Raw genomic sequence first — 23,920 nt, forward strand, 5'->3', positions numbered from 1 at the left:
GTATTTGTTCTTTAGGTGTGAACTCTTCAGCTTCCAACTTCGCTGCCACTCCTCCCCCAAGTACATACACTGATGTGATGGAGCCAACAGACATTTACAACAGAACCTCAAAGAATGAGACAGTAGCTGTCAATGTGACTGCTCTGGCATATCCTAAGCCTTTAAATCACCAGCAAATCCATTACCACAAACATACCCCTTCCATTCTTAAAATACAGCCAGCACTGGAGATGAGTAGTAGTGTAAAATCCAGCATTCCATATAAACCCCCCAAAAGAGGATCCCCAAGACAGGCCACCCACAAGCATTTTGATATCAATGAACACTTGCCATGGATGATAGTTCTGCTACTGCTACTTGTTCTGGTCGTGATAGTTGTGTGCAGTGTTCGGAAAAGTTCACGGACTCTAAAGAAAGGACCAAGGCAAGATCCCAGTACAATTGTGGAAAAATCTGTTTTGAAAAAATCTTCTACCCCAACCCAAAACAGGGAGAAATGGATCTACTATTGCAATGGAAATGGTGAGTAATTATGACAAAATCCCACAAATGATTCCCCCCCAAATCTTTTCATAGCTGAAATTGGTCCCATATCTAACTTAAAACAACAAACACCTGTGGCATCTTAAATTTAAATTATATTTTAGTGTGACATAAAACCTTGTCTTCAACTTGCCACAGGATTCTTTATTTTTCCTGCAGAGGGCTATCATGGAATTGATTAGCTTGACTGTTGTCTTGACAGTTTGGGCTCCTTTTTCATATCTACATGAAAGTGCTAGAAGATTTCTGGTCTAAGCTTTCCAACCTAGATCATAAGTCAATGTCTTATGATAGAGGTTGGTCAATATGATGTGTAAGGCAATAAGCTGAATAAGATCTGAATTGCCACGGCAAGTTAGTCTGGATAATTGGAAAATATGGTGCATCTTTTAAACTGTACCCTTGCTTGTTCCACTTGATTATGGGCACATAGAGCACTAGGTTTGCCTCCCAGGAGGAATGCTGGATTTTTCAAAGTCTTGTTTGTCTGCCCCATACAGACATTTCTGTGGGAGGTGTCCATTTTGGCTGGGTCTTCTGTGTACCAACAGATGACTTTATTTGAAAGGTTGCTGTTCTAAGATAATATACATCTGGTGAATTTTGTTTCCTCCACACTTGTTGCTGAAAATGAATGTGATACTTCCATGCTGTTAACACCTGCTCCATCTTGGCCAAACTGCTGTTGGGTAGCTCTAATGTTAAATGTATCTGACTACTGTGTGGTGGAGGTGTGGGCATCCCAGTCCAGATTTTAGCAAAGTTATCTGCATATGCCAATTCCTTTAACATACTCATTGTCTGGCTAGTAAAAACATGCTGTAAAACGTGCTCCATTGCAGTGGCTTATCGCTAGATACGAAATTTGAATTTACCTCTACATCTCCTTTCTCTCTGTCATACTATTGAATTGAGTATGTACATCTTCCTACAGTTGAGCATTTTGTTTGAGACACAAAACAGGTATATCTTACTAGGCCATACAATTTAAACATTCTGCAAGCTACCAAACTACATTTCTAAGGGTGCAATCCTATGCATGTTTAGACAGGAAAACGTCCTACAACTCCCAGCATTCCCCAGCCAACAGTGCAATATGCTACGTTGTGTGTGGCAGAACTAGAGATGTAAAATTTTCAGAAATTTTCATGGTGGGAAAAAAACATTTTCCCCATTTTTAAAAAATTTGGAAATTCTGGAAAAATAAGCAATACTTACTTTTTTAGTGCTCTTTACAGATCTAAAGTCACTTTGTTGCTTTAAGACAGACTTCCCCAACCTGGTGCCCTCCAGACATTTTGGACTTCAGCTCCCATCAGCCTCAGGCAGCATGGCCAGTGGTCAGGAATGCTGGGCAGTGTAGTCCAAAACACCCGGAGGGCTGCTTTAGCAACATAAAGCAGCCTTTCTGTTCCTAAAGTTATTTTATGTATGACTTAGTTTGCTCATAAAATATCATTTTTTAAAACTTTTAAAAGTAAACTCAGTAAATTCGTAATTATTGTCTGACTAGATTGAATGACTGCTACAGCATCGGAAATACAAGACTCTATAGAACACAATTCAAGCGGTCAAGAATGTACATTTACTGTCAAGAATGCACAATGGTGACTCTACTCACATGTTGGGAAATGAAGCATAAATGTCTATCAGTAAAATATACTTTAGATAAATAATTTTAATAAGGAATGAAAGAGCTAACTATTAGGGCCGTGCGCAGACCCAGTGCTTCACTTTGGATGCCAATTTGGACCTTCTGAATCAGTCCCACTTTGCTTTGGACCTATTCGTACCCCACCTGCTTCAACTCGGATCCAAATCCGAAGTGAGATTTGGATATCACTCTTTTTTCCCATTTTCCCATCGACTTGCATTGGAAACTAGAAACATCCACATCTTTTTCAGTTTTCAAGATAAATACATGAAATTTGGGCAACCGACAACGCCCATGGAGGGGATCCCACTCGCCAAATTTGAGGCAGTTTGGCACAACAGTTTTTGTGCTAGGTGCAGGTGAAATTTGTGTTTTTTAAGGAAAACTCTCAAAGCAAACAGCTATAACTTTTCACTGGTTGCCCAGAGGGACATGAAATTTGTGGACCTCTCTGCCCCCATGGAGGGGCGCTCACCTGCCAAATTTCGGACAGTTTGGCCCAGTAGATTCTGTGCTAGGCGCAGGTAAAATGTGCTGTTCTCAGAAACTCAAACCAAAGGGATAATCAAGTTAGGTGTTGAAGTTAGGTGTTAGGAAGTCACTATCCCTAATCAACGCAGTAGGTTTCTTTGAAATGCAAATAACCCCTTCCCCTAGTTGTTGTTGTTGTTCAGTCGTTCAGTCGTGTCCGACTCTTCGTGACCCCATGGACCATAGCACGCCAGGCCTTCCTGTCCTGCGCTGTCTCCCAGAGCGTGCTCAAGTTCATATTCATTGCATCCGTGATGCTATCTAGCCATCTCATCCTCTGCCGTCCCCTTCTCCTTTTGCCTTCCGTCTTTCCCAGCATCAGGGTCTTTTCCAGGGAGTTTTCTCTTCGCATTAGGTGGCCAAAATATTGGAGCTTCAGCTTCATTATCTGTCCTTCCAATGAGCACTCAGGGTTGATTTCCTTTAGGATGGACTGATTTGACCTCCTTGCAGTCCAGGGGACTCGTAAGAGTCTTCTCCAGCACCACAGTTCGAAAGCATCAGTTCTTCGGCGCTCAGCCTTCCTTATAGTCCAGCTCTCACAGCCATACATTACTACTGGGAAAACCATAGCTTTGATTAGACGGACCTTTGTCGGCAAGGTGATGTCTCTGCTTCTTACTATGCTGTCTAGGTTTGCCATAGCTTTCCTCCCAAGGAGCAAGCGTCTTTTAATTTCATGGCTACAGTCACCGTCTGCGGTGATCTTGGAGCCCAAGAAAGTAAAATCTGTCACTGCTTCCATTTCTTCCCCTTCTATATGCCAGGAAGTGATAGGGCCAGATGACATGATCTTAGTTTTTTTAATGTTGAGTTTCAAACCAGCTTTTGCACTCTCCTCTTTCACCCTCAACAAGAGAGCCAGTGTAGTGTAGTGGTGAGAGTGACGGACTGGGAGCCGGGAGATCCGGGTTCTTGTCCCCACTCGGCCATGGAAGCTCACTGGGTGACTTTGGGCCAGTCGCAGACTCTCAGCCCAGCCTACCTCACAGGGTTGTTGTTGTGAGGATACAACGGTGAGGAGGAGGAGAATGTAAGCCGCCTTGAGTTCCTTGCGAGAGGGAGAAAGGCGGGGTATAAATGCAATAAATAAATAAATAAATAAGAGGCTCTTGAGATCCTCTTCGCTTTCTGCCATTAGGGTGGTATCGTCTGCATATCGGAGGTTGTTGATAATTCTCCCGGCAATCTTAATTCCGACCTGTGATTCATCCAACCCGGCATTTCTCATGATGTACTCTGCATATAAGTTAAATAAGCAGGGTGACAATATGCAGCCTTGTCGTACTCCTTTCCCAATTTTGAACCAATCGGTTGTTCCATGTCTGGTTCTTACTGTTGCTTCTTGACCCTCGTATAGGTTTCTCATGAGACGGGTAAGGTGGTCTGGTATTCCCATCACTTTCAGAATTTGCCACAGTTTGTTGTGATCCACACAATCAAAGGCTTTAGCGTAGTCAATGAAGCAGAAATAGACGTTTTTCTGGAATTCTCTTGCTTTCTCCATGATGCAGCGAATGTTGGCGATTTGATCTCTAGTTCCTCTGCCTCTTCGAAACCCAGCTTGTACTTCCGGTAGTTCTCGGTTCGCATACTGCTGAAGCCTAGCTTGTAGGATTTTGAGCATCACCTTGCTGGCATGTGAAATGAGCGCAATTGTGCGGTAGTTTGAACACTCTTTGGCGTTGCCCTTCTTTGGAATTGGAATGTAAACTGACCTTTTCCAGTCTTGTGGCCACTGTTGAGTGTTCCAGATTTATTGGCATATTGAATGCAGCACTTTAACAGCATCATCTTTTAGGATTTTAAATAGCTCGGCTGGAATACTGTCATCTCCGCTAGCTTTGTTGTTACTAATGCTTCCTAAGGCCCACTTGACTTCACTCTCTAGGATGTCCGGCTCAAGTTCAGTGACCGCACTATCATGGATATCAGGGACATTCAGATCTTTCCTGTATAGTTCTTCTGTGTATTCTTGCCACCTCTTCTTAATCTCATCTGCTTCTGTTAGGTCCCTGCCTTCTTTGTCCTTTATCATGCCCGTCTTTGCACAAAATGTTCCCTTGAGATCTCCAATTTTCTTGAAGAGATCTCTAGTCTTCCCCATTCTGTTGTTTTCCTCGATTTCTTTGCATTGTTCATTTAAGAAGGCCTTTTTGTCTCTCCTTGCTATTCTCTGGAACTCTGCATTCAGTTGGGTATATCTTCCCCTTTCTCCCTTGCTTTTCGCTTCCCTTCTTTTGTGAGCTACTTGTAAAGCCTCATCAGACAGCCACTTGGCTTTCTTGCATTTCTTTTTCTTTGGGACGGATTTCGTTGCTGCCTCCTGAACAATGTTACGGACCTCCGTCCATAGTTCCTCAGGCACTCTGTCTATCAGGTCTAATCCCTGAAATCTATTCCTCACCTCCACTGTATATTCAGAAGGGATATGACTGAGGTCATACCTGAACGGTTTAGTGGTTTTCCCGACGTTCTTCAATTTAAGCCGAAATTTTGCAAGAAGCAGCTCATGATCTGAGCCACAGTCAGCTCCAGGTCTTGTTTTTACTGACTGTATGGAGCTTCTCCATCTTTGGCTGCAAAGGACATAATCAATCTGATTTCGATATTGACCATCTGGTGACGTCCATGTGTAGAGTCGCCTCTTGTGCTGTTGGAAAAGAGTGTTTGCTATGATCAGCATGTTCTCTTGGCAAAACTCTATTAGCTTTTGTCCTGCTTCATTTTGTACACCAAGGCCATGCCTGCCTGTTATCCCGGTGATTTCTTGACTTCCTACTTTAGCATTCCAATCCCCTATGATGAAGAGGACATCTTTTTTTGGTGTTAGTTCTAGAAGGTGTTGTAGGTCTTCATAGAACCGATCAACCTCAGCTTCTTCGGCCTCAGTGGTTGGGGCATAGACTTGAATTACTGTGATGTTGAATGGTTTGCCTTGGATTCGTACTGAGATCATTCTATCATTTTTCAGATTGTACCCCAGTACTGCTTTTCCCACCCTTTTGTTGACTATGAGTGCTACTCCATTTCTTCTAAGGGATTCTTGCCCACAATAGTAGATATGATGGTCACCTGAATTAAATTCGCCCATGCCTGTCCATTTGAGTTCACTGATTCCCAAGATGTCAATGTTCAATCTTGCCATCTCATGTTTGACCACCTCCAGCTTACCTTGATTCATTGATCTGACATTCCAGGTTCCTAAACAATATTGTTCTTTACAGCATCGGATTTTCTTTTCACCGCCAGACACATCCACAGCTGAGTGTCCTTTCGGCTTTGGCCCAGCCGCTTCACTCTTTCTGGCGCTACTTGGAAATACCCTCTGCTCTTCCCCAGTAGCATATTGGACACCTTCTGACCTGAGGGGCTCATCTTCCAGCGTCATATCTTTTAGCCTTGTGATACGTTCCATGGGGTTTTCTTGGCAAGAATACTGGAGTGGGTTGCCATTTCCTTCTCCAGTGGACCACATTTTGTCAGAACCCTCTGCCATGACCTGTCCGTCTTGGGTGGCCCTGCACGGCATAGCTTATGGCTTCACTGAGTTACGCAAGCCCCTTCGCCACAACAAGGCAGTGACCCTAGTACTACTTCCCTATTCAGGTTCACCGTGGATGACCTCAGGCTCTCTCTGGCTGAAGTTGGAATAGACATTTACCTTGGAACACCAGCAGGCCGGCTGGCAGAGTAGTTTTTGTAGTAATGTGCTTTTTTTAGCACACACAAAATGAATATTTTATATTTTAATTTTTAAAAATATTAGCCACAGCACACCTGCCAAATTTCAGACAGTTTTTAATTAAAGAAATGATGCAAGTGAACTGAAGGAATTGAGACTGTAGCAAAGGGCACATCATTATCCAGTTTATATTTATATATGTAATTGGTAATCTGGTCAGGTGCTGGAACTTCCATCTTGTGGAGCCATACTTCCCCCCACCCATCTCCTCCATGGTGGCCTGCCTGAGCCTCTTGGGGATGAGAGACAGAGAGCTTGCAGGAGTTCTGGCACTACCAGGCTTCTGCTTGCCCCGGCTGCCTGCCTGCTGGGATACAGGGGCTTCTTCCCGAGCAAGACCGATTGGTGCTGCCTCCTTAAGTGCAAGAGCAGGCTGCTGGGGTGTGGTGCCCTGGCTGTTTCCCCCTGCTGAGAGATGCCTTGCAGTGGCAGCAGACGGCAGTGCTGGGATCCACTCCCACCTCAAAGTGGTCCCATGTGATGCTGTCCTGCCATTTCTGTGGAGACAGAGACTGCCTGCCTTAGGTCTCGGAGGTCACCACAGGAGCAGGGTGAACAATGGAAGAGGGATCGGATGCTGGAGCCTCCACCTGCTGCTTATCTTCCCCCACACTCTGGAAGATCTTCTCTCCACCCTCCACCACGCCGAGGACATCAGACACCTCTGACGTAATGTCCTCGAGGGTCTCCCCTCTTTCACTACAGAAGGAGATGCTGCTCCTTTGGCAAGAGTGCTGCTGCCAGCACCAGCCTCTTCAAACAGCGTCCTCCAGGCACTGCAACTGGCCTCCGCACTCTGCTGCCCTACTATCTGGACTGGGGGGGAGCTAGCTTGCCTACGAGCACTGCTAGTCCTGGCAGCCCCTCACCCATCTCTGCCCCTGCCAACAAACCCGAAGATGCCTCTTATTGGGCTTGCTTGTTTTGCAACACAAAGCGTAGTATTATATTATTTAAATAATAGATGTTAATGTATGTGTAGTGCTTTGCCCACTGTTTCTTGAAATGCGGACTCTGCAGTGCTTTGAGACACTGTTTGCTTGTCCACAGCAGAAGGACATGTGCACGTGTGTGCACACGCACACACACGCGCAAAAGAAAAATAAACACTAAACTACCTACAGTCAATGGGAGGGTGAGGACTATAATCCACACAGAAGAGAAAAGTTTTTTTAATTTTTCTAAGGAAAAAACAGATAAAAAATGGGAAGGGAAGGAATGCAGGAATCAAGAATGGCGGGGGTAGGGGGAGCCAAGAATAAGGACAGGGAAAGTACTGTGTGTGTGTGTGTGTGTATGTATATATAAATTAAAATCTAGACAGAATGAAAGTAAGGGCAAACTAATGGTTGAGAGAGAATTGAGAATAGTGCATGGGGCGGGGGGAGGGGGGAGACTACAGAACAAGGCAAGGCAATGCCAAGATATGAAAGGTCAAACCTATTTGGGAAGGGTGGGGGGCAAAGGACAGGGAGGTAACTCAAACTACGTACTCAACATTTGAGTCTTTAAGTCTACAAAAGAAAGAAAGAGTAGCTGAATTGGGAAGGAAGAAGAGCAGTGGAAACAAACACTCACCTCTAGCCAAATAAGTTAAGACAGAGCCCTCTCCATCAGAACACCATCAGAATAAGCAAGCACAGCTGTTTTTCTCCAGCTTTATTAAGTATCTCCCGCCCACCCCTGCCTCCTCCACCACTGTCACCAATTGGAGACTGCTGGGTTACGTTCAGCCCTAATTTGGCAATTAGAGTTGCCATTTGCCAAAGCTCTCTCACCTCTCCTCTCCCCTTCCCCACTCCTTCCTCCTCTTCTCCCCCTCCCTGATCTCTCAAGTTGATACATTTGGAGCCAGCCTGTCTAGGCTGTTCAGAAGGTATCAAAGGAGCTATGAATCTCTTAGGCAGATGAGGCGCCTCATCGATGAGGCACTTCAGCGGGCCTTGTGCTTCTCTGATTTGCCTCGGATCACGCTGAGTCACCTCCGAATCAGTCCGCTTTGCCTTGTTATTTGGGCTTTGATCCGAAGCTTTGCACGGGCCTACTATGCTGGGAATCTTACAGAGAAGATTTAAAAAATATTTCTCACCATGGCTTCATTATTTCCATACATTTTCCATCCCTAGTCTTTCTATAAAAGTATTCTTATTACATAGATTTTAGACAACATTTGGGGGAGAGTAAAGGCTAGGTAACAATATATAAATCCTTTAATTCTAAAATAAAATATTTCATAATCCACAGCTTTTCAATTTTTCAGGAAAAAATGGTCCTCGGGTGGTGGTGGGAGGCAGAAAAAACCTTTTAAATTTTTTTTCTGGGGTTTTTTCGAGGCCTTCACCTCTTTAGGCAGAACCCATTCTATGGCATGAACACATTTGTACTGTACTTACCGTGATATGTTTGACAGATCTGATACCCTCTTGAAAGACTTTCTACCAATATATTAAGTTTTTATACAAAAATTAATTGTCCCAATGGTAGCAAGCTTTCATCTTTTGTATAAGTGGGTAGTAGTTAAAATGTATTGTCTGCATATTTGGGGATGTGTATGCTATATGGAAACAGTATATCAAAATTTCACATGTAACTATGGGCAGCATCCAACGCTGCTGCTCCGCTTATGCCAGGGTTTAAGCATAAACCCTTGGGCAGCAGTGTGTCCACAGACAACTTTCTCGGCACCTACCAAAGTGCCCTACCCATTCTGTTTTTTAAAAATAAATTTTTCTTACCAGTCGGTGGGAGCATTTAGAGCAAAGTGAGGGCCTGCAGCCACTGCCATGTTCATTTCCCCTGCATGCCTCTGGGTCACATGAGGGGCTCAGAGACATTCTTAGGGAATGAAGGTGGTGGGTGGCTGCAAGCCAATGCTTTCTTCAAGTGCATCCAAGAAAAAGAAGAAAAAAGTGGCACTTCTGTCCTGTCACTTCTGTCTCGTAAGTTAGAGGGGGCAGCTAAAGAAGCTGAGCAGAAGTTAGAGGTAATGACCTTATTTGGACATAACAGTGGCATTCAGTGGCAGTTCTTGGGTTAATTAATTCCGGGGCTGCGTGTGAGCCACTTCCAGCAACCAACCTATGAGTCTTGCATTCATAGGTTGTTACTGTGACATCCAAACCCAGGCACTATGAGATTGTTAATGGGTTAAACAACACCAAGTTAATGCAAGAACAAACCATGAGTGATTGTTGGGTTAACTCTGTGTTGTTTAACCCCTAAACAGTCCACGGTAAGAATTCAACAACAAACCACAATTCAATGACAACCCAGAGTACAGGTATAATAAGGGTTGTTGTTGAATTGTGGTTTGTCATTGCATGCAGACCCTGCACTATGGTTTAATTATGGGTTAACTACTAACAATGCAGAGTTCACAATCCAATAACAAACGATCTGTTCTCTTCCTGGGTTGTTTGTGGTTAACAACCCATAGTTAAAGCATAGTGCTTTGGCTAGCTATTTTGCTTTTATCTATTCAACTTGCTTGTTGGCAGAGGAATGTGCATCTTTGGAGCCAAATATGTCTTACCAAACTGTACTCCGAGAAAGGATGGAGTGTTCCTTGAAAAAATTAACCCACACTATTGATACATCCAGTGCTCTATGCCCTTTGGAGCAGGGAGGCCACTGTTTGCAGTTAAGGGTTATTTAACCCACTGTGCGTTATTGTGTCATCTGACGCTCACCATGGCTTATTCTGGTCTCTTACGCCATCCACTGGCACAGCATCTACTGGCAAGAGCAGCCAAAACTGCTGTGGCAGCTCTCCTCCAGCCTGCAGAGCGCTTTTTCTGAGATCTGATAAGCAGCCCAGGGTCAAGCAGAGGCAAAAACAAGCACAGCCTTCCCTGATACCATGTTACAGTTACAAAATGACAGCTTTTTCCTAGTATAGTGACAGCCTCGTGCTATCACACTACCCTGGTACAGCGAAGTTACACAATGTGAGGATTCTCTAATTGCTACTTGAAATTTCATAACAGGGAAAGGGGGAAGAACTGCTCACTTTTCCATGAAGAAGCGCAGTTCCACAATTATCCACAGCATCATCTAAAGGCTTCTCATTACGGCACCCCACCTGTGTAATTTTGCCTGATTCCAGCTAACTGTCAGGAAATTATAGATCCCATCCCTTTTCTTCTTCTCTGGTCACTTTTTCATGAAGGAGCAAACTTGCATGATTATCTACTGCAGCATTTTGAGGGTCCCTATGAGGGGGCTTCAGCTGTATAATTTTGCCCCATTCCAGCTGTCAGGGAGTAATAGTTCCCACTCTCTTTTTTCTGTTATGCGCACTTTTTAATGAAGAAGTAAAGTTGTGCAGTTATCCACTACAGCATCTGAAGACTCCCCATGAGGGCACCCCAGCTGTGTGATTTCGTCACATTCTAGCAAACTGTCAGGGAGTTATAGCTCACCCCCCTTTTCCTTCTGTGGTCACTTTTCCAAGAAGAAGCAAAATGGCTAGGGGTGGCAGCGGGGAATGCACGATTCCACTTTTGTGCAGTTACACTTTAGTGCTATAGTGAACAGAACAGTGCCGGCTCTGCCAGCAATATGTGGGGGATGTGTGAAATGTGCAACTACAATATATCACTTTAGCAATTTTAAGACAATAAAGACTTTATGCCAGCAGAGCATGGGAGGCTTGTGCACAATTTTGATGGAGCGCTTTAGTGCTGTAGTGAAGAGAAGTGGCTCTGCCAACTATGAGAGGAGGGTGAAATGTGCAACTTTATTGTAATTGATTTTGATGACAGTAAAGACATCTATGCCGGCAATGACCATGGGGGGAATGTGCAGTTGAGTATTTTGTCCCTATGTTGCAAACCCCTAAAGGTTTATTTGTGCCACCCCTCTTTTGATGCTCCCGGGGTTTTCCGTCCTCTCAGGTAATTGTGCAGGGTTTTGATGGTGCATTGGGTGCCTCCTGACTAGGAGAGGCTGCGTGTGAAGTTTGATCCCAATCCTGCAAACCTCCAAGGTTATAGCCATCATCCGCTTTTGGGTGCACTCCAGATTTTCACTCATCTGGGATAATTGCACAGGGTTTTGTGATTGGATCCAGTGCCTCCTGACTGGAAGAGGCTATGTATGACATCTTGTCCCAATCCTGCAAACCCCAAGGTTTTATAGCCACCACCCCCTTTTTGGTGCACTTGGGATTTTCACTCCTTGGTGAATAGTTGTGTGGGGCTTTGTTGTTGGGTCAAGTGCCTCCTAACTGGGAGAGCCTGTGTATGAAGTGTTGTCCTGTCCCTGCAGACCCCCGAGGTTTATAGCCGTCACCCCCTTTTTGATGCACTTTTTGATGTTAGATCGGGTGCCTCCCAACTGCAAAATTCCAACACTTTGACTTCTGGTTGGAGATGGCATCATGATTGGATCTTTGCTGCATCTCTCCTGAGTTTCAGCATAAAAAAATTCCTTTGAGACTGTTATGTTATGTAGGTATTTGCTATTAACGTTGCTTAAGCTTTTGTTTTTTTTGTATTCTACATTTATATCTGCTTGTTCTGCTTTTAGAGGTGAGAGGGGCCACAGCAATACTGAAAGGAAAGGAAAGCTTGGGAATGCTGCCTATGCCACAATTGGGCCCCCTGGCCAAGGTTTCTAAAGAAGCGAATGAGGGAGAGGAGCTGCTTGTTTTGATAAAAAATATTTCTTCGCAGTTACCTTTCAGTCAAAGCAGCTCGAACAGTTGAAATCAATTCAAGATTCCATCAGTACTCTTCAGCGACCTGTAGATTTGATAGATGTTCGTCTTAACATAAGAAGAGCCATGCTGGATCAGACCAAGGGTCCATCTAGTCCATCATTCTGTTCACACAGGGGCCAGCCAGCTGTCGACCAGGAACCAACAAGCAGGATACAAGTGCAACAGCAGCCTCCCAACCATGTTCCCCAGCAAATGGTGTACATAGGGTCACTGCCTCTGGTACCAGACGTGGCACATAGCCATTAGGATTAGTAGCCATTGATAGCATTTTCCTAGAGTAATTTGTCCAACCCCCTTTTAAAGCCATCCAAATTGGTGACCATCACTGCATCCTGTGGTAGCGAATTCCATAGTCTAACTATGCACTGTGTGAAGAAATACTTCCTTTTATCTGTTTTGAATCTCCCACCAATCAGGGTTCTAGTATTTTGAGAAAGGGAGAAACATGTCTCCCTATCCAGATTTTCCACACCATGCATAATTTTGTAGACCTCTATCATGTCTCCCCTTACCCTCCTTTTTTCCAAGCTAAACAATCCCAGCTGTTGTAACCTTCTTTCATAGGGGAGACGCTCCAGCCCCTTGATCATTGTAGTTGCCCTTTTCTGCACTTTTTCCAACTCTACAATATCTTTTTTTAGGTGTGGTGACCAGAACTGGATACAGTATTCCAAGTGTGGCCGCACCATAGATTTGTACAGGGGCAGTATGATATTGACATTTTTATTCTCAATTCCTTTTCTAATTATGCCTAACATGGAGTTCGCCCTTTTTTTTTTTTACAGCGGCCGCACACTGGGTTGACATCTTCATTGAGCTGTCCACCACAACCCCAAGATCTCTTTCTTGGTCACTGCTAGCTCAGATCCCATCAGGCTATACTTGAAGTTCAGGTTTTTTTACCCCAATGTGCATCACTTTCCACTTGCTTACACTGAACTGCATTTGCTATTTAGATGCTCATTCTCCCAGTTTGGAGAGATCCTCTTGGAGCTCTTCACGATCCCTTTTTGTTTTATCCACCCTAAATAATTTGGTGTCATCCGCAAACTTGGCCACTTCACTGCTGACTCCTAATTCCAGATCATTTATGAACAGGCTGAAAGGGATTGGTCCTAATACAGATCCCTGTGGGACCCCACTATTTACTTCCCTCCATTGGGAGAATTTACCATTTATTCCTGCTCTCTGCTTTTTGTTGTTTAACCAGTTACTGATCCATAAGAGGACCTGTCCTCTTATTCCATGACTGCTAAGTTTGCTCAGGAGTCTTTGGTGAGGGACTTTGTCAAAAGCCTTTTGGAAGCTCAAGTAAAAAAAGTCTACCAGATCACCCCTGTCTACATGTTTATTGACACTGTCAAAAAACTCTAAAAGGTTAGTGAGACAGGACTTACCTTTGCGGAAGCCGTGTTGATTCTTTTTCAGCAGGTCTTGTCCTTCTATATGCTTACTAATTTGACCTTTTAAACTAATGGGCCTGTAATTTCCTGGATCCCGCTGGATCCCTTTTTGAAAATTGGTGTTACATTGGTCATATTCCAGTCCTCTGGTATAGAGGGTGATCTTAGGGACATGTTGCATATTTTGGTTAGAAGAACAACTTCATTATTTGAGTTCTTTGAGAATTCTAGGATGGATACCATCTGGGCCTGGTGATTTATTTGCTTTCAATTTATCAGTAAGGTTGAGAACATCATCTTTTGTCACCACTGTTTGCCTCAGTTCCTCAGACCCCCTTCCTGAAAACATCAGTTCAGGCACAGGTATCTGTCCTATACCTTCTGCAGTGAAGTTGGATGAAAGAATTCATTCAGCTTCTGTGCAATCTCCTTGTCCTCCTTCAGTACTCCTTTAACTCTGTTGTCATCCAATGCTCCAACTGCCTCCCTATGTGGTTTTCCGCTTCTGATATATTTAAAGATTTTTTTATTGTTAGCCTTTGATGTTGTTAGCGATATGCTTTTCAAAATGCTTTTTTGCATCTCGTTTTGTCTGCTTGCATTGCCTTTGTGCAAGCTTGTGTTCCCTTTTGTTTTCCTCACTTGGGCAAGAGTTCCATTTTCTGAAGAAAGCACTTTTTTCTCTAATAGCTCCCTTAACACTGCTTGTTAACCATGCCAGCAGCCTCTTGGACTTGGTGCTACCTTTCCTAATTTGTGGTATACATTTTAGCCGGGCTTCTATTGCCATGGGTTTGAGTTATCTCCAAGCATTTTGAAGGGATTTAATCATCTTTTAATTTATTTTTCACCAGTTCCCTCACTTTAGAGAAGTTTCCACTTTTGAAGTCAAATGTTGGACTTCCAGGGCAATATTCCACTTAAATATATATACTAGGTCTTGGGCAACACTACTTACTATTAAATCCAAGGTTACCTCCCCTCTGGTCAGTTCCATGACCAACTGTTCTAGGGCACAATTGTTTAGGGCATCGAGAAATTTAACCTCTTTGTCATAACTGGAACATGCATCTATCCAATCAATGTGGGGGTAATTGAAGTCACCCATTATTACGACACTTCCTTGTTTGGGGGCCTCCCTGATTTCATTTTCCATCTTGAGGGCAGTCTGAGCTTTCTGGTCAATAGCATGTTTCTAGTGCTAAATTAGTTTTGGAGCCTGATATTGTCACGCACAGTGCTTCTGTGGAAGAGCCTACTCCTTTTAGGTATTCTAGTCCACTTGACACTATGCTCTCTTTGACATACAAGGCAACACCTCCCCCAGTACTCCTTTCTCTGTCCTTCCTATAGAGTTTGTATCCGGAGATTACCGTATCCCACTGGTTCTCTCCGCTCCACCGGGTTTCTGTAATTCCCACCACATCCAGGTTTTCCTTTAAAATCAAGGGTCAATTCTCCCATTTTGGTTCGGAGGCTTCCAGCATCTGCATAAAAACACCTATACATGGTATCCCTCCCCAGATGCCTCTGGCATGTGCATCTTTTGCTATGGGACTTTGGCCCCTTGGATTGTACTCCTGGCCTATTTCCTCCCCTTCTGTGTTTGGGGAATCAAAAACATTTTCATCTTCACCCCTTTGGGATGATTTATCCAGAACCGGATGCTTCCCAGCTCCTGTTGGCTTTCCCCCAGGGTTTAGTTTAAAAGCTGCTGTGCTACCCTTTTTATGTTTAGTGCCAGCAGTCTGGTTCCATTTTGGTTCAAGTGGAGCACATCCCTCTTGTACAGACCTGTCAGGGTGGACACTGAGCCCATAGAATCCCAGAGTAGTTCTGATTCTGAGGAAGAGCAGTCGCTTCTGGGAGAGGAGCGCGCTCCTCTTTCCCAGGGCCCACAGCTGACAGAGATCCCTCCCACCAGTATTCCTAGATTAGATAGCAGTCCAGGGAGTGACCGTGCGTGGGAAGTAGACTTGGTGGACGCGCGACGCTGATGCAGAGAGTGGCGCCAAATAGAGGGCGCAGAAAGGAGGCGTAGTGCTCGGTTGGCGCGCAAACAACGGCTGCGCCCAGAGGATCCATGGGGAAAGGGGAGGGACTCTCCCTAGTCCTTAAGTTCAGGGGTCTGCCAGTAATTCCCTTTCAAATGGGGACCAACTGTTCCAACTTAGGGCATAGGTACTCTGCTGCTCAGATCTAGTTGCTACCTGTAGAGTTGTTAAGTTGTAAAAGAAGAATAAAGCTTTGAAAGGAATCCCTTTGTCTGTGTCTGGACTTGGCTACTGGATTAGACTGAGAGAGGCCTCCAAGGAGCCCTTGACAGCTTGGTCCCTGTTTGAAAGGGAATTACTGGCAGACCCCTGAACTTAAGGACTAGGGAGAGTCCCTCCCCTTTTCCCATGGATCCTCTGGGCGCAGCCGTTGTTTGCATGCCAACTGGGCACTACGCCTCCTTTCTGCGCCCTCTATTTGGCACCGCTCTCTGCGTTGGCGTCGCGCGTCCACCAAGTCTACTTCCCGCGCTCGGTCACTCCCTGGACTGCTATCTAATCTAGGAATGCTGGTGGGAGGAATCTCCATCAGCTGTGGGCCCTGGGAAAGAGGATCGCACTCCTCTCCCAGAAGCGACTGCTCTTCCTCAGAATCAGAACTACTCTGGGATTCTGTGGGCTCAGTGTCCACCCTGACAAGACCTGGCTTGTCCTAAAACGTTCCCCAGTACCTAACAAATCTGAACCCCTCCTCCCTGCACCACTGTCTCATCCATGCATTGAGACTCCTCAGCTTCGCCTGTCTAGCTGGCCCTGCATGTGGAACAGGTAGCATTTCAGAGAAAGCCACCTTGGTGGTCCTGGATTTCAACCTCCTACCTAGCAACCTAAATTTGGCTTCCAGGACCTCATGACTACATATCCCCGCATCGTTGGTACCAACATGGACCACAGCCACTGACTCCACCCCAGCACTATCTACTAGGCTATCTAGACAGCATGTGATATCTGCAATCTTCACACCAGGCAGGTAATTCACCATGCAGTCTACACACCCATCACAGACCCTGCTCTGTATGTGTCTAATGATCGAATCTCCCACTACCACAAGCCCCCCTCCCCCTGGAGGCACATCCTTGGTGCGAGAGAATATGTGTTCATCTTCAAAGGAATGGGACCCTTCTAAGGGATCATTTCCTTCTTCCTCAGAATGACGCTCCCCTTCCCCGAGATGCACATTCTCCACCCTGGGCTGTCACCCCGGGAGTGGGACACAGCTAATATGTCCCTGAAGGTCTCATCCACCAACCTTTCCACCTCTCTTAGCTTCTCCAGGTCAGCAACCTTGGACTCAAGGGAATGAACTTGTCCCCTGAGAGCCAGGAGCTCATTACACCGAGAATGCACCCACGCCTTCCATCCAGCATAGTCGTGCGTGTGGCACTCAGTGCAATACACTAGGATAGCTCCCACCTCCCCTTCTGGCTTTCTAACTTCATAACTGTTTTTTTATTTGGGTGTGTTTTCCCTGGAAAACTTAGTGTTTACTACAGGATGTTGGGGGAATTATTTATAATTATTTATTTACAGTTACTTACTGTGAGTACAGAATAGGGAGAGAAGAGTTCCCCACCCTGGCTTCCTCGCCCCGTTGCTAAACTTGCTTGTTCGCTGACGCTTCATCACTGGGGCTCCTCACTGGGGCTCCTCGTGCCTCATATAGATAGGCCCAACTGCTGCTGCAGTGAATCTGGAGGGTCTCATTTGAAAAGCGAGGGAGGCTGTGTGAAAACTGATCAGCACTGGCTTTCAGTGGCTGGGAATGTAGGTCAGTTGGCCCCCAGGGAATGGTGATTCCTATTTAGGAAGGACAGTAGTGAATGGGAACCTATTAAGGGGAGATCCTCTATTCAATTGGTTGTTCGAGGGAACAGAAGACAAAGGGTAGGCGATTTGGGAAGGCTGTGGATTGCAAGGTCTAGCTCCTTTTTCTATGTGTTTTTTGAAACTTAAAGATATGCTGAACCCTTAAACTTGCTTTATTTGGTGAACTGCTCTTTAAGGTCTAAAGCCTGAGCCTAAATTGAGTCTTCAGAAGATGGAGTCAAAAGTTAATGCACTTGAAGACCAGATCACTGCTTACAAAACTGCAATGGATGCCTCTCATAGCGTATTATCTGCTTGAATTTTTCAATTAGAAGCCCACACTCAGGGAGCTAATCTGCATATTCTCAGTCTTAGAGAGCTCACTACAGATCTCCCCCTTGCTGAGTGTATGGATAAATTTCTGTGTGAGTTATTGGCTTTGCCTTCTGATTTTCCACTTGACAATGAGTGTGCTTATCGTGTTCCTGGTTCTCTGCGAGGTTCTAGAGCGGGGCCAGTTATTCAGTTTCTACTGGCCTTCACTAAAGAATATCTGCTGTGTACAGCGAGACAGAGAGGAGAGCTTCATTGGGGCCAACCAATGATAAGATTATGGTCTCTCCGATTATACTAAATAAATTGCTGATAGAAGAAAATTTACCAAGGCGAGATACCTTGCAAAGCAAATCTATTTGCAATACCATATCAAATATCCTGCCACGTTTTACATTTTTTTGAAGACCAGATGAAGACATTTTTAAGTTCTGATGCTGCAGAATCATTTCTCACTGGCATTAAAATTAAAACTAAAGTTCTGTCTTCCTCAGCTCCCTGAATTTGGACTTCAGCCACCTTTTTTTTTTTGGTCGCTAGCCAGTATTTTCATGTCTTGTTTTGGTTTTACCCTGGCATTTTCTGATATCAAGTCTGGGCGATATGCCAGATCCTAACTGCATCACATTCTATTGCTTCTTCTTCCCCCCACCCTTTCTATTCTCTCCCCTTCATTTTTCTTCTTATATATGTATATCCATGCATATATAATTTGTGTTTCTGAGCATGTCTATTTACATATTTTTTATTAAACATAGGTTATATGTAACGATCACATTAAACTTAGTTCTATAAGGTTATGTATGTCCGTGTGTGTGTGTGTGTGTGTGTGTGTGTATATATATCTACAGATAAAATATTACTTTAAATACCTGTTTGTTTTTTATCCTTTTTTATTATTATTTCTTGCTGGTTAAATTTGCTTGTTCGTAATCTTGCTCTGTGTATGTATTCAGTATGTGGGAGGGGCCTAGCTGTGCACTGCGGTTGCATGTCAGTCCAAACAGAAGGCAAAAGCTTTTATTTTTTGTTTTTGTTAAGGTTTTTTTGTGTTGGTTTGTTAGGGGGCTTTGGCACTTTTTCTTTTTGGTATTGAAAGATGTGGACACAAATCAGATTATTTGATCTTTATTTTGGGTTTTTATTTTCAATTATTGTTTATATCTTTGAGTAGTTGTAAAAAATTTCTCAGTTTCTATGCAATAAGAACTATTCTGATGATGTTTGAAGTGGTTAGTCCTAAATGTAAACTAAGGATGTATTTGTCATACCATTTATGTTATACAAGTATAGTTATTTTCTGTAAATCTGGAAAGATGTGTTTGGGCAGAGGGGCAAATAATTTGTTTTTGCTTTTTCTGTGCTTAACATGACTTCTTGGAATGTCAAGGGCTGTGAAATGTAAACAAGCAGAAAAGAGTTCTTTTTAAGATAAAAGAGCTTAATGTTAAGATGGCTTTTTTACAAGAAACCCATTTGATGGCTGCAGATAGATGTTACAAAAGGACAGGGTTGGTGAGGCTTATGTCACACATACTTCAACACAGTGTAAAGGGGTTGCGATTTTAATACATAAGCCACTTTCTATTTCAGTTCAGTGGGTGATTCTTGACACTGAGGGGGCTTTTTTGTATTCTGGTTGGGAAGTATATGAGTAAAGTAATTGCTGTGATCAATGTATATGGCCCAAATATTGATTCTCCAACTATATTTCATGATTATTTTGCTAACCTGATTGATATTGCTTATGATTATTTGATTGTGGGTGGGGACTTTAATGAGGTCTTAGATCCTTTGTTAGATAGGGGTACACCTTCTCCTAAGACCCAGTCTGCTGTGGGACTAGCACTCCAGGCTTACATGATGGAATATGGTTTAGTTGATGTTTGGAGAATTCTACATCCTGCTAACAGGGAGTATACTTTTATTTCACCAGTTCACCATAATTATTTTAGATTAGACTATTTTTTGATCTCTACATCTTTAGTATGTCAAATTAAGATTGCAAGATTGACACATTGGAATGTCAGATCATGCCTCAATATGTTTGGAACTGCAGTTTTCTTACACTCCTAGGGCCCCCAGTCTTTGGCGCTTTAATGTTTCTCTTCTTGGTGACGAGAAGTTTAAAATCCAGATGTTAGCTGAACTGACAGAGTATTTTAATACTAATGAGGTACGGTGGGTTCATGTGCCATTGAGTGGGGGGGTCAGTAAAGCTTTTATAAGGGGCCAAATTATTGCTTATGTTTCTTATCAAAAAAACCTCAACAGACACTTTGAAATAAGAAGCTGAAATCTCTTATAACTCAGTTTGCCATTTCCCCCACTGCACAACTTTATCAAGAGCTGCAGAACACTAAGCATGAGATGAATAATATTCTTTCACAGCAGGCAAAATTTGCTCTGACTTGTAAACAACAGAAATATTGGGAAAATGGTGAATGTCCTAGTAAGATCTTTACACATCGTCTTAAACAGCATCAACAGCTATTAAAGATGAGAGTGGCAAAGGATATACATACTTCTCCTCTAGACATAAACTAACAATTTTTAAAGTTTTATTCTGATCTTTATAGTACTGATAGCAAGATATGGATGCTTTTTTTCTCAGATTAATCTTCCATGCTTAGATTCTTTACAACAACCGCTCCTTTTCACCCCTCTGCATTTAGAGGAAATTATGAATGCAATTATGAAAATGAACACTGGGAAATCACACAGTCTGCATGGATTGCCATTTGAGCAGTATAAAATATTCTCTAGTTTTTTAGCTCCAAAGTTGTACTGCCTGTATAACCATATTTTTGAGGCGGGCTCCTTCTTTATCGTTAAATTATGTCTATATTACCATGATTCCTAAGCCTGGCAAGGATCATACCTATTGTGCTAACTATCAACTTATATCATTAATTAATATAGATATCAAAATATTAACAGCAGTCTTGGCCAAAAGATTGCAACAAGTTATGGCCGCAAGGTTAGACTGGACCAGGTTTGATGTATTAAAAAATAGAGGGGCTGATAATCGTAGATTTCTTGTTGATCTAGTAGCTTTAAACTCTGAAAGAACTGACCAGACGGCCATCATTTCCTTGGATGCAGAAAATTCATTGGAAATTTATTTTTACCTCGTTGACTAATTTTGGTTTTCCTATAGAATTTTTGAAATGGGTTATACTCAGCTCCAAGAGCAAGAGTAATGACCAGCAGTTTCTTTCCTGCTTTTTTTTTTTTACTTGGATGGGGTACTAGGCAAGGTTGTCCACTTTCCCCATTGATATTTAACTCATGCTTGGAACCCCTGGGGTGTGCTGTTAGATAAAATAGTAGTATACATTGATTTGTCCATTTTGGTTTAGAATTTAAAAGTAGCCTTTATGCTGATGTTCTTTGTTGCTTATTTCGAAACTCCAGTTGTTGGTTCCGGCTTTGATAACGTTGATTAATACTTTTGGTGAATTGTCTGGCTATTCAATTAATGGGTCAAAGTCAGAAAATAGGATTGGTGACAGGGTATACTCTAGTGTATTAGCCAGTTGGCAATTTTGAGGGTGCCCAGAGTCTATTACTTATTGGGGAATAATTATCTCTAGGGATATATCTCAAATGATTAAGTTAAATTTAAATAAGTTGATTAATGATATTTCACGAGATATAGATAGCTGGGCATCTTTAAAGTTGAGTTTATGGGGTAAGGTTAATACACTTCAGATGAATACTATACAGCAAATTATTTATGTTATACATGGGATCCCCTTGCTTGTACCTGGCAAATATTTCCAAAAGCTTAATGCTTTGTTTCATAAATTCTTTTTTTTGTGGGGGGGTTTCCACCAGGAATATCTTTAAAGAGGATGCAACTTCCAGTTAATGAAGGTGGGTTCAGCTTTCTGGATCTTGCTACGTACCATTGGGCATATTTGCTGACCTGTACTAAATTTTGGTGTTTTCCACTCAGATTTGATTTTCCATCTTGGTCAGTGTTGGAATCTTCTTGTCTGGAGCCTCTCTCCAAATGGATGGCATTAGGTTCTTGGCATATTAAGGCAGATAGAGCTCCTGCCACAATCTTGGCAGTTAGAGATGCGTGACATATGTCACACCAATTATAGTTTGAGCCATTTTCCCATGCTAAATTGACTTTATGGGGAAATCCCGATTTAAGAATTGGAAAGAAAATGTTTTTATGGCAGACGTGGACAGATAAAATGATCTTTACCCAGGATTAATTATTGGGTGTTGATTATGAGTTTTTGCCATTTTCAACTTTGCAAGATAAATTTGATTTGCCTGCTACAGCGGAATGGCAGTATTTGCAACTGAAACATTTGTTAGTATCTAGATTCAGTCCTGCTGTTTTTACTGCCTTAGAGTCTCTTGTGCTATTGGAAACACTTATTGAAGCTGACCAGATATATCGACCCACAATTCATGTTTATAAATACTTATCAATGAATAAATATGATACAAGTGTTTTACAGCAGGAATGGAACAGGGAATTGGAATGTCTTATTTTGTCTTATTAATGGACTGCTGTTTTGGCATCTGGATCAGATATCTCTATAGATTTCCGGTTATATCTCATTCAGCAAAAACTTTTGTTCCGGGTCTATTGGACGCCACAACATCTCTTTAATAAAGGTTTGTCAAACTCGGCTAATTGTTGGAGTTGCAATGCAGTTAACACTTCTTCTATTCACATGTTTTGGAAATGCCCAATAGCTGCCCCCTTTTGGGAGGAAGTCGTTGTATGGATAAATTTCGTACTGGGAAGCTCTTTAATATTTACTCATGTACATGTTCTCTTAAATTACTTACCTGCTTCTTGGAATGTAACACGTGGTCAGCGTTTTTCTCCCTAGAATATTGTAATATTAGAAACTGAGGATTTTAGAATATGTGGGGAGGGGGTAGATTTTAACTGTTCTTTCTTTCATTACCATTACAATACATGTACATTATCTATCTGTGCAGCTTTGTTCAACAAATTCATAATAAATTGTACAATAATTTACAAGTTATCCACGCTATTAACAACAATAAGATGTAATTTTATTCTTAAGAATAAATATATAACCTAAACGAAACCTTTGCTGCGATTTTTTTACGTTTGGAAACATGCATCACAATTTGTTAATTCATATACCTTCTTATTTGTTATTTTAGTCATGTATAGTACCTTCTTGTGTTCTATGATAACCACAGAGTTTTGCAGTAAGAGGGAACACTCCATCGTTTCTCTGCATTTGTATAACAATAAAATTGTACAATTCTTCTGTAAAACTGTCCTTTTTTCTTTGTCCTTTTGCTAATTTAATATTTGCCAATTTTTCTAATAACGCAATCTGCCATCCTGTGTTGTACCATTCATTAAGTGGGATTCCTTTACATATTTCCATTTGCTGGCTATAGACAATCTAGCTGCAGTTGCTAGAAATCTTATAAGTGTTTTATGTAATAAATTCTCATTATTACCTTAAAATATTCCCAGTAATGCTAATTATGGTGTTTTTGATATGCTTTGCCCTGTTATTTTACTAATTTCTAGAAAAACCAAGTCCCATATTTTCTTCACTTTCCCACATTCCCACCACGTCTGTTGTGTAGTGCCTAGTTCTTTACATCCCCTCTAATATAAGATAAGCGCAGTGGAGTGAGATACCAGCCTAGTATCGTTTTAATGATCTGTTCCCTGATTTTAGAGGATAGCATTTTAATTGGAAATTTCTGCCAAATTTTATTCCATTCTTCTTCAGTAATTTAAATTTTCCAGTTTAGTTCCCAAACTGAATGCAAGTTTCTAGATGTTCCCATAGCTGTTTCTAATAATATTTTATAAGTTCTAGAGCTAACACCCTTAGTTTGGTATGTTTGATGAAGTATTATATTCTCAAAACTGGATAATGGTCTAGAAGCTTGTTCCATTATTGTTTTATTTCTGATAAAATTTCCCAATTGGTACCAGGAGTACCAGCTAGTTTGCATGTTTTCCAACTTTTCTTTCCAATATTTTCGTTCTGTTGGTCTTGAATTGATATAAAATCTCTTACGTAGTAAAAACCTTGTTCTGAATACCCTTTCACATTAACATTGTTTTGAGTCCAGCTTTTCTTTTCCATTTCTTAT

General features: G+C 42.4%; 1 protein-coding gene across 1 annotated transcript in view; it reads left to right on the plus strand.

The window, feature by feature from the left end:
- The window catches only part of TNFRSF21 (TNF receptor superfamily member 21), a 91,492-nt gene that overhangs the window by 8,942 nt on the left and 58,630 nt on the right, over positions 1 to 23,920 (plus strand). Inside the window, exon 3 of the mRNA XM_084821704.1 lies at positions 16 to 522. Coding sequence (XP_084677830.1) covers positions 16 to 522 — 507 coding nt within the window. The remainder of the gene's footprint in view (positions 1 to 15; positions 523 to 23,920) is intronic.

The sequence above is a fragment of the Heloderma suspectum genome, chromosome 1 (genome assembly GCF_057233095.1).
Source record: "Heloderma suspectum isolate Gila_16-S chromosome 1, 16-S_ref, whole genome shotgun sequence".
In the NCBI taxonomy this organism is placed as follows: Eukaryota; Metazoa; Chordata; class Lepidosauria; order Squamata; family Helodermatidae; genus Heloderma; species Heloderma suspectum.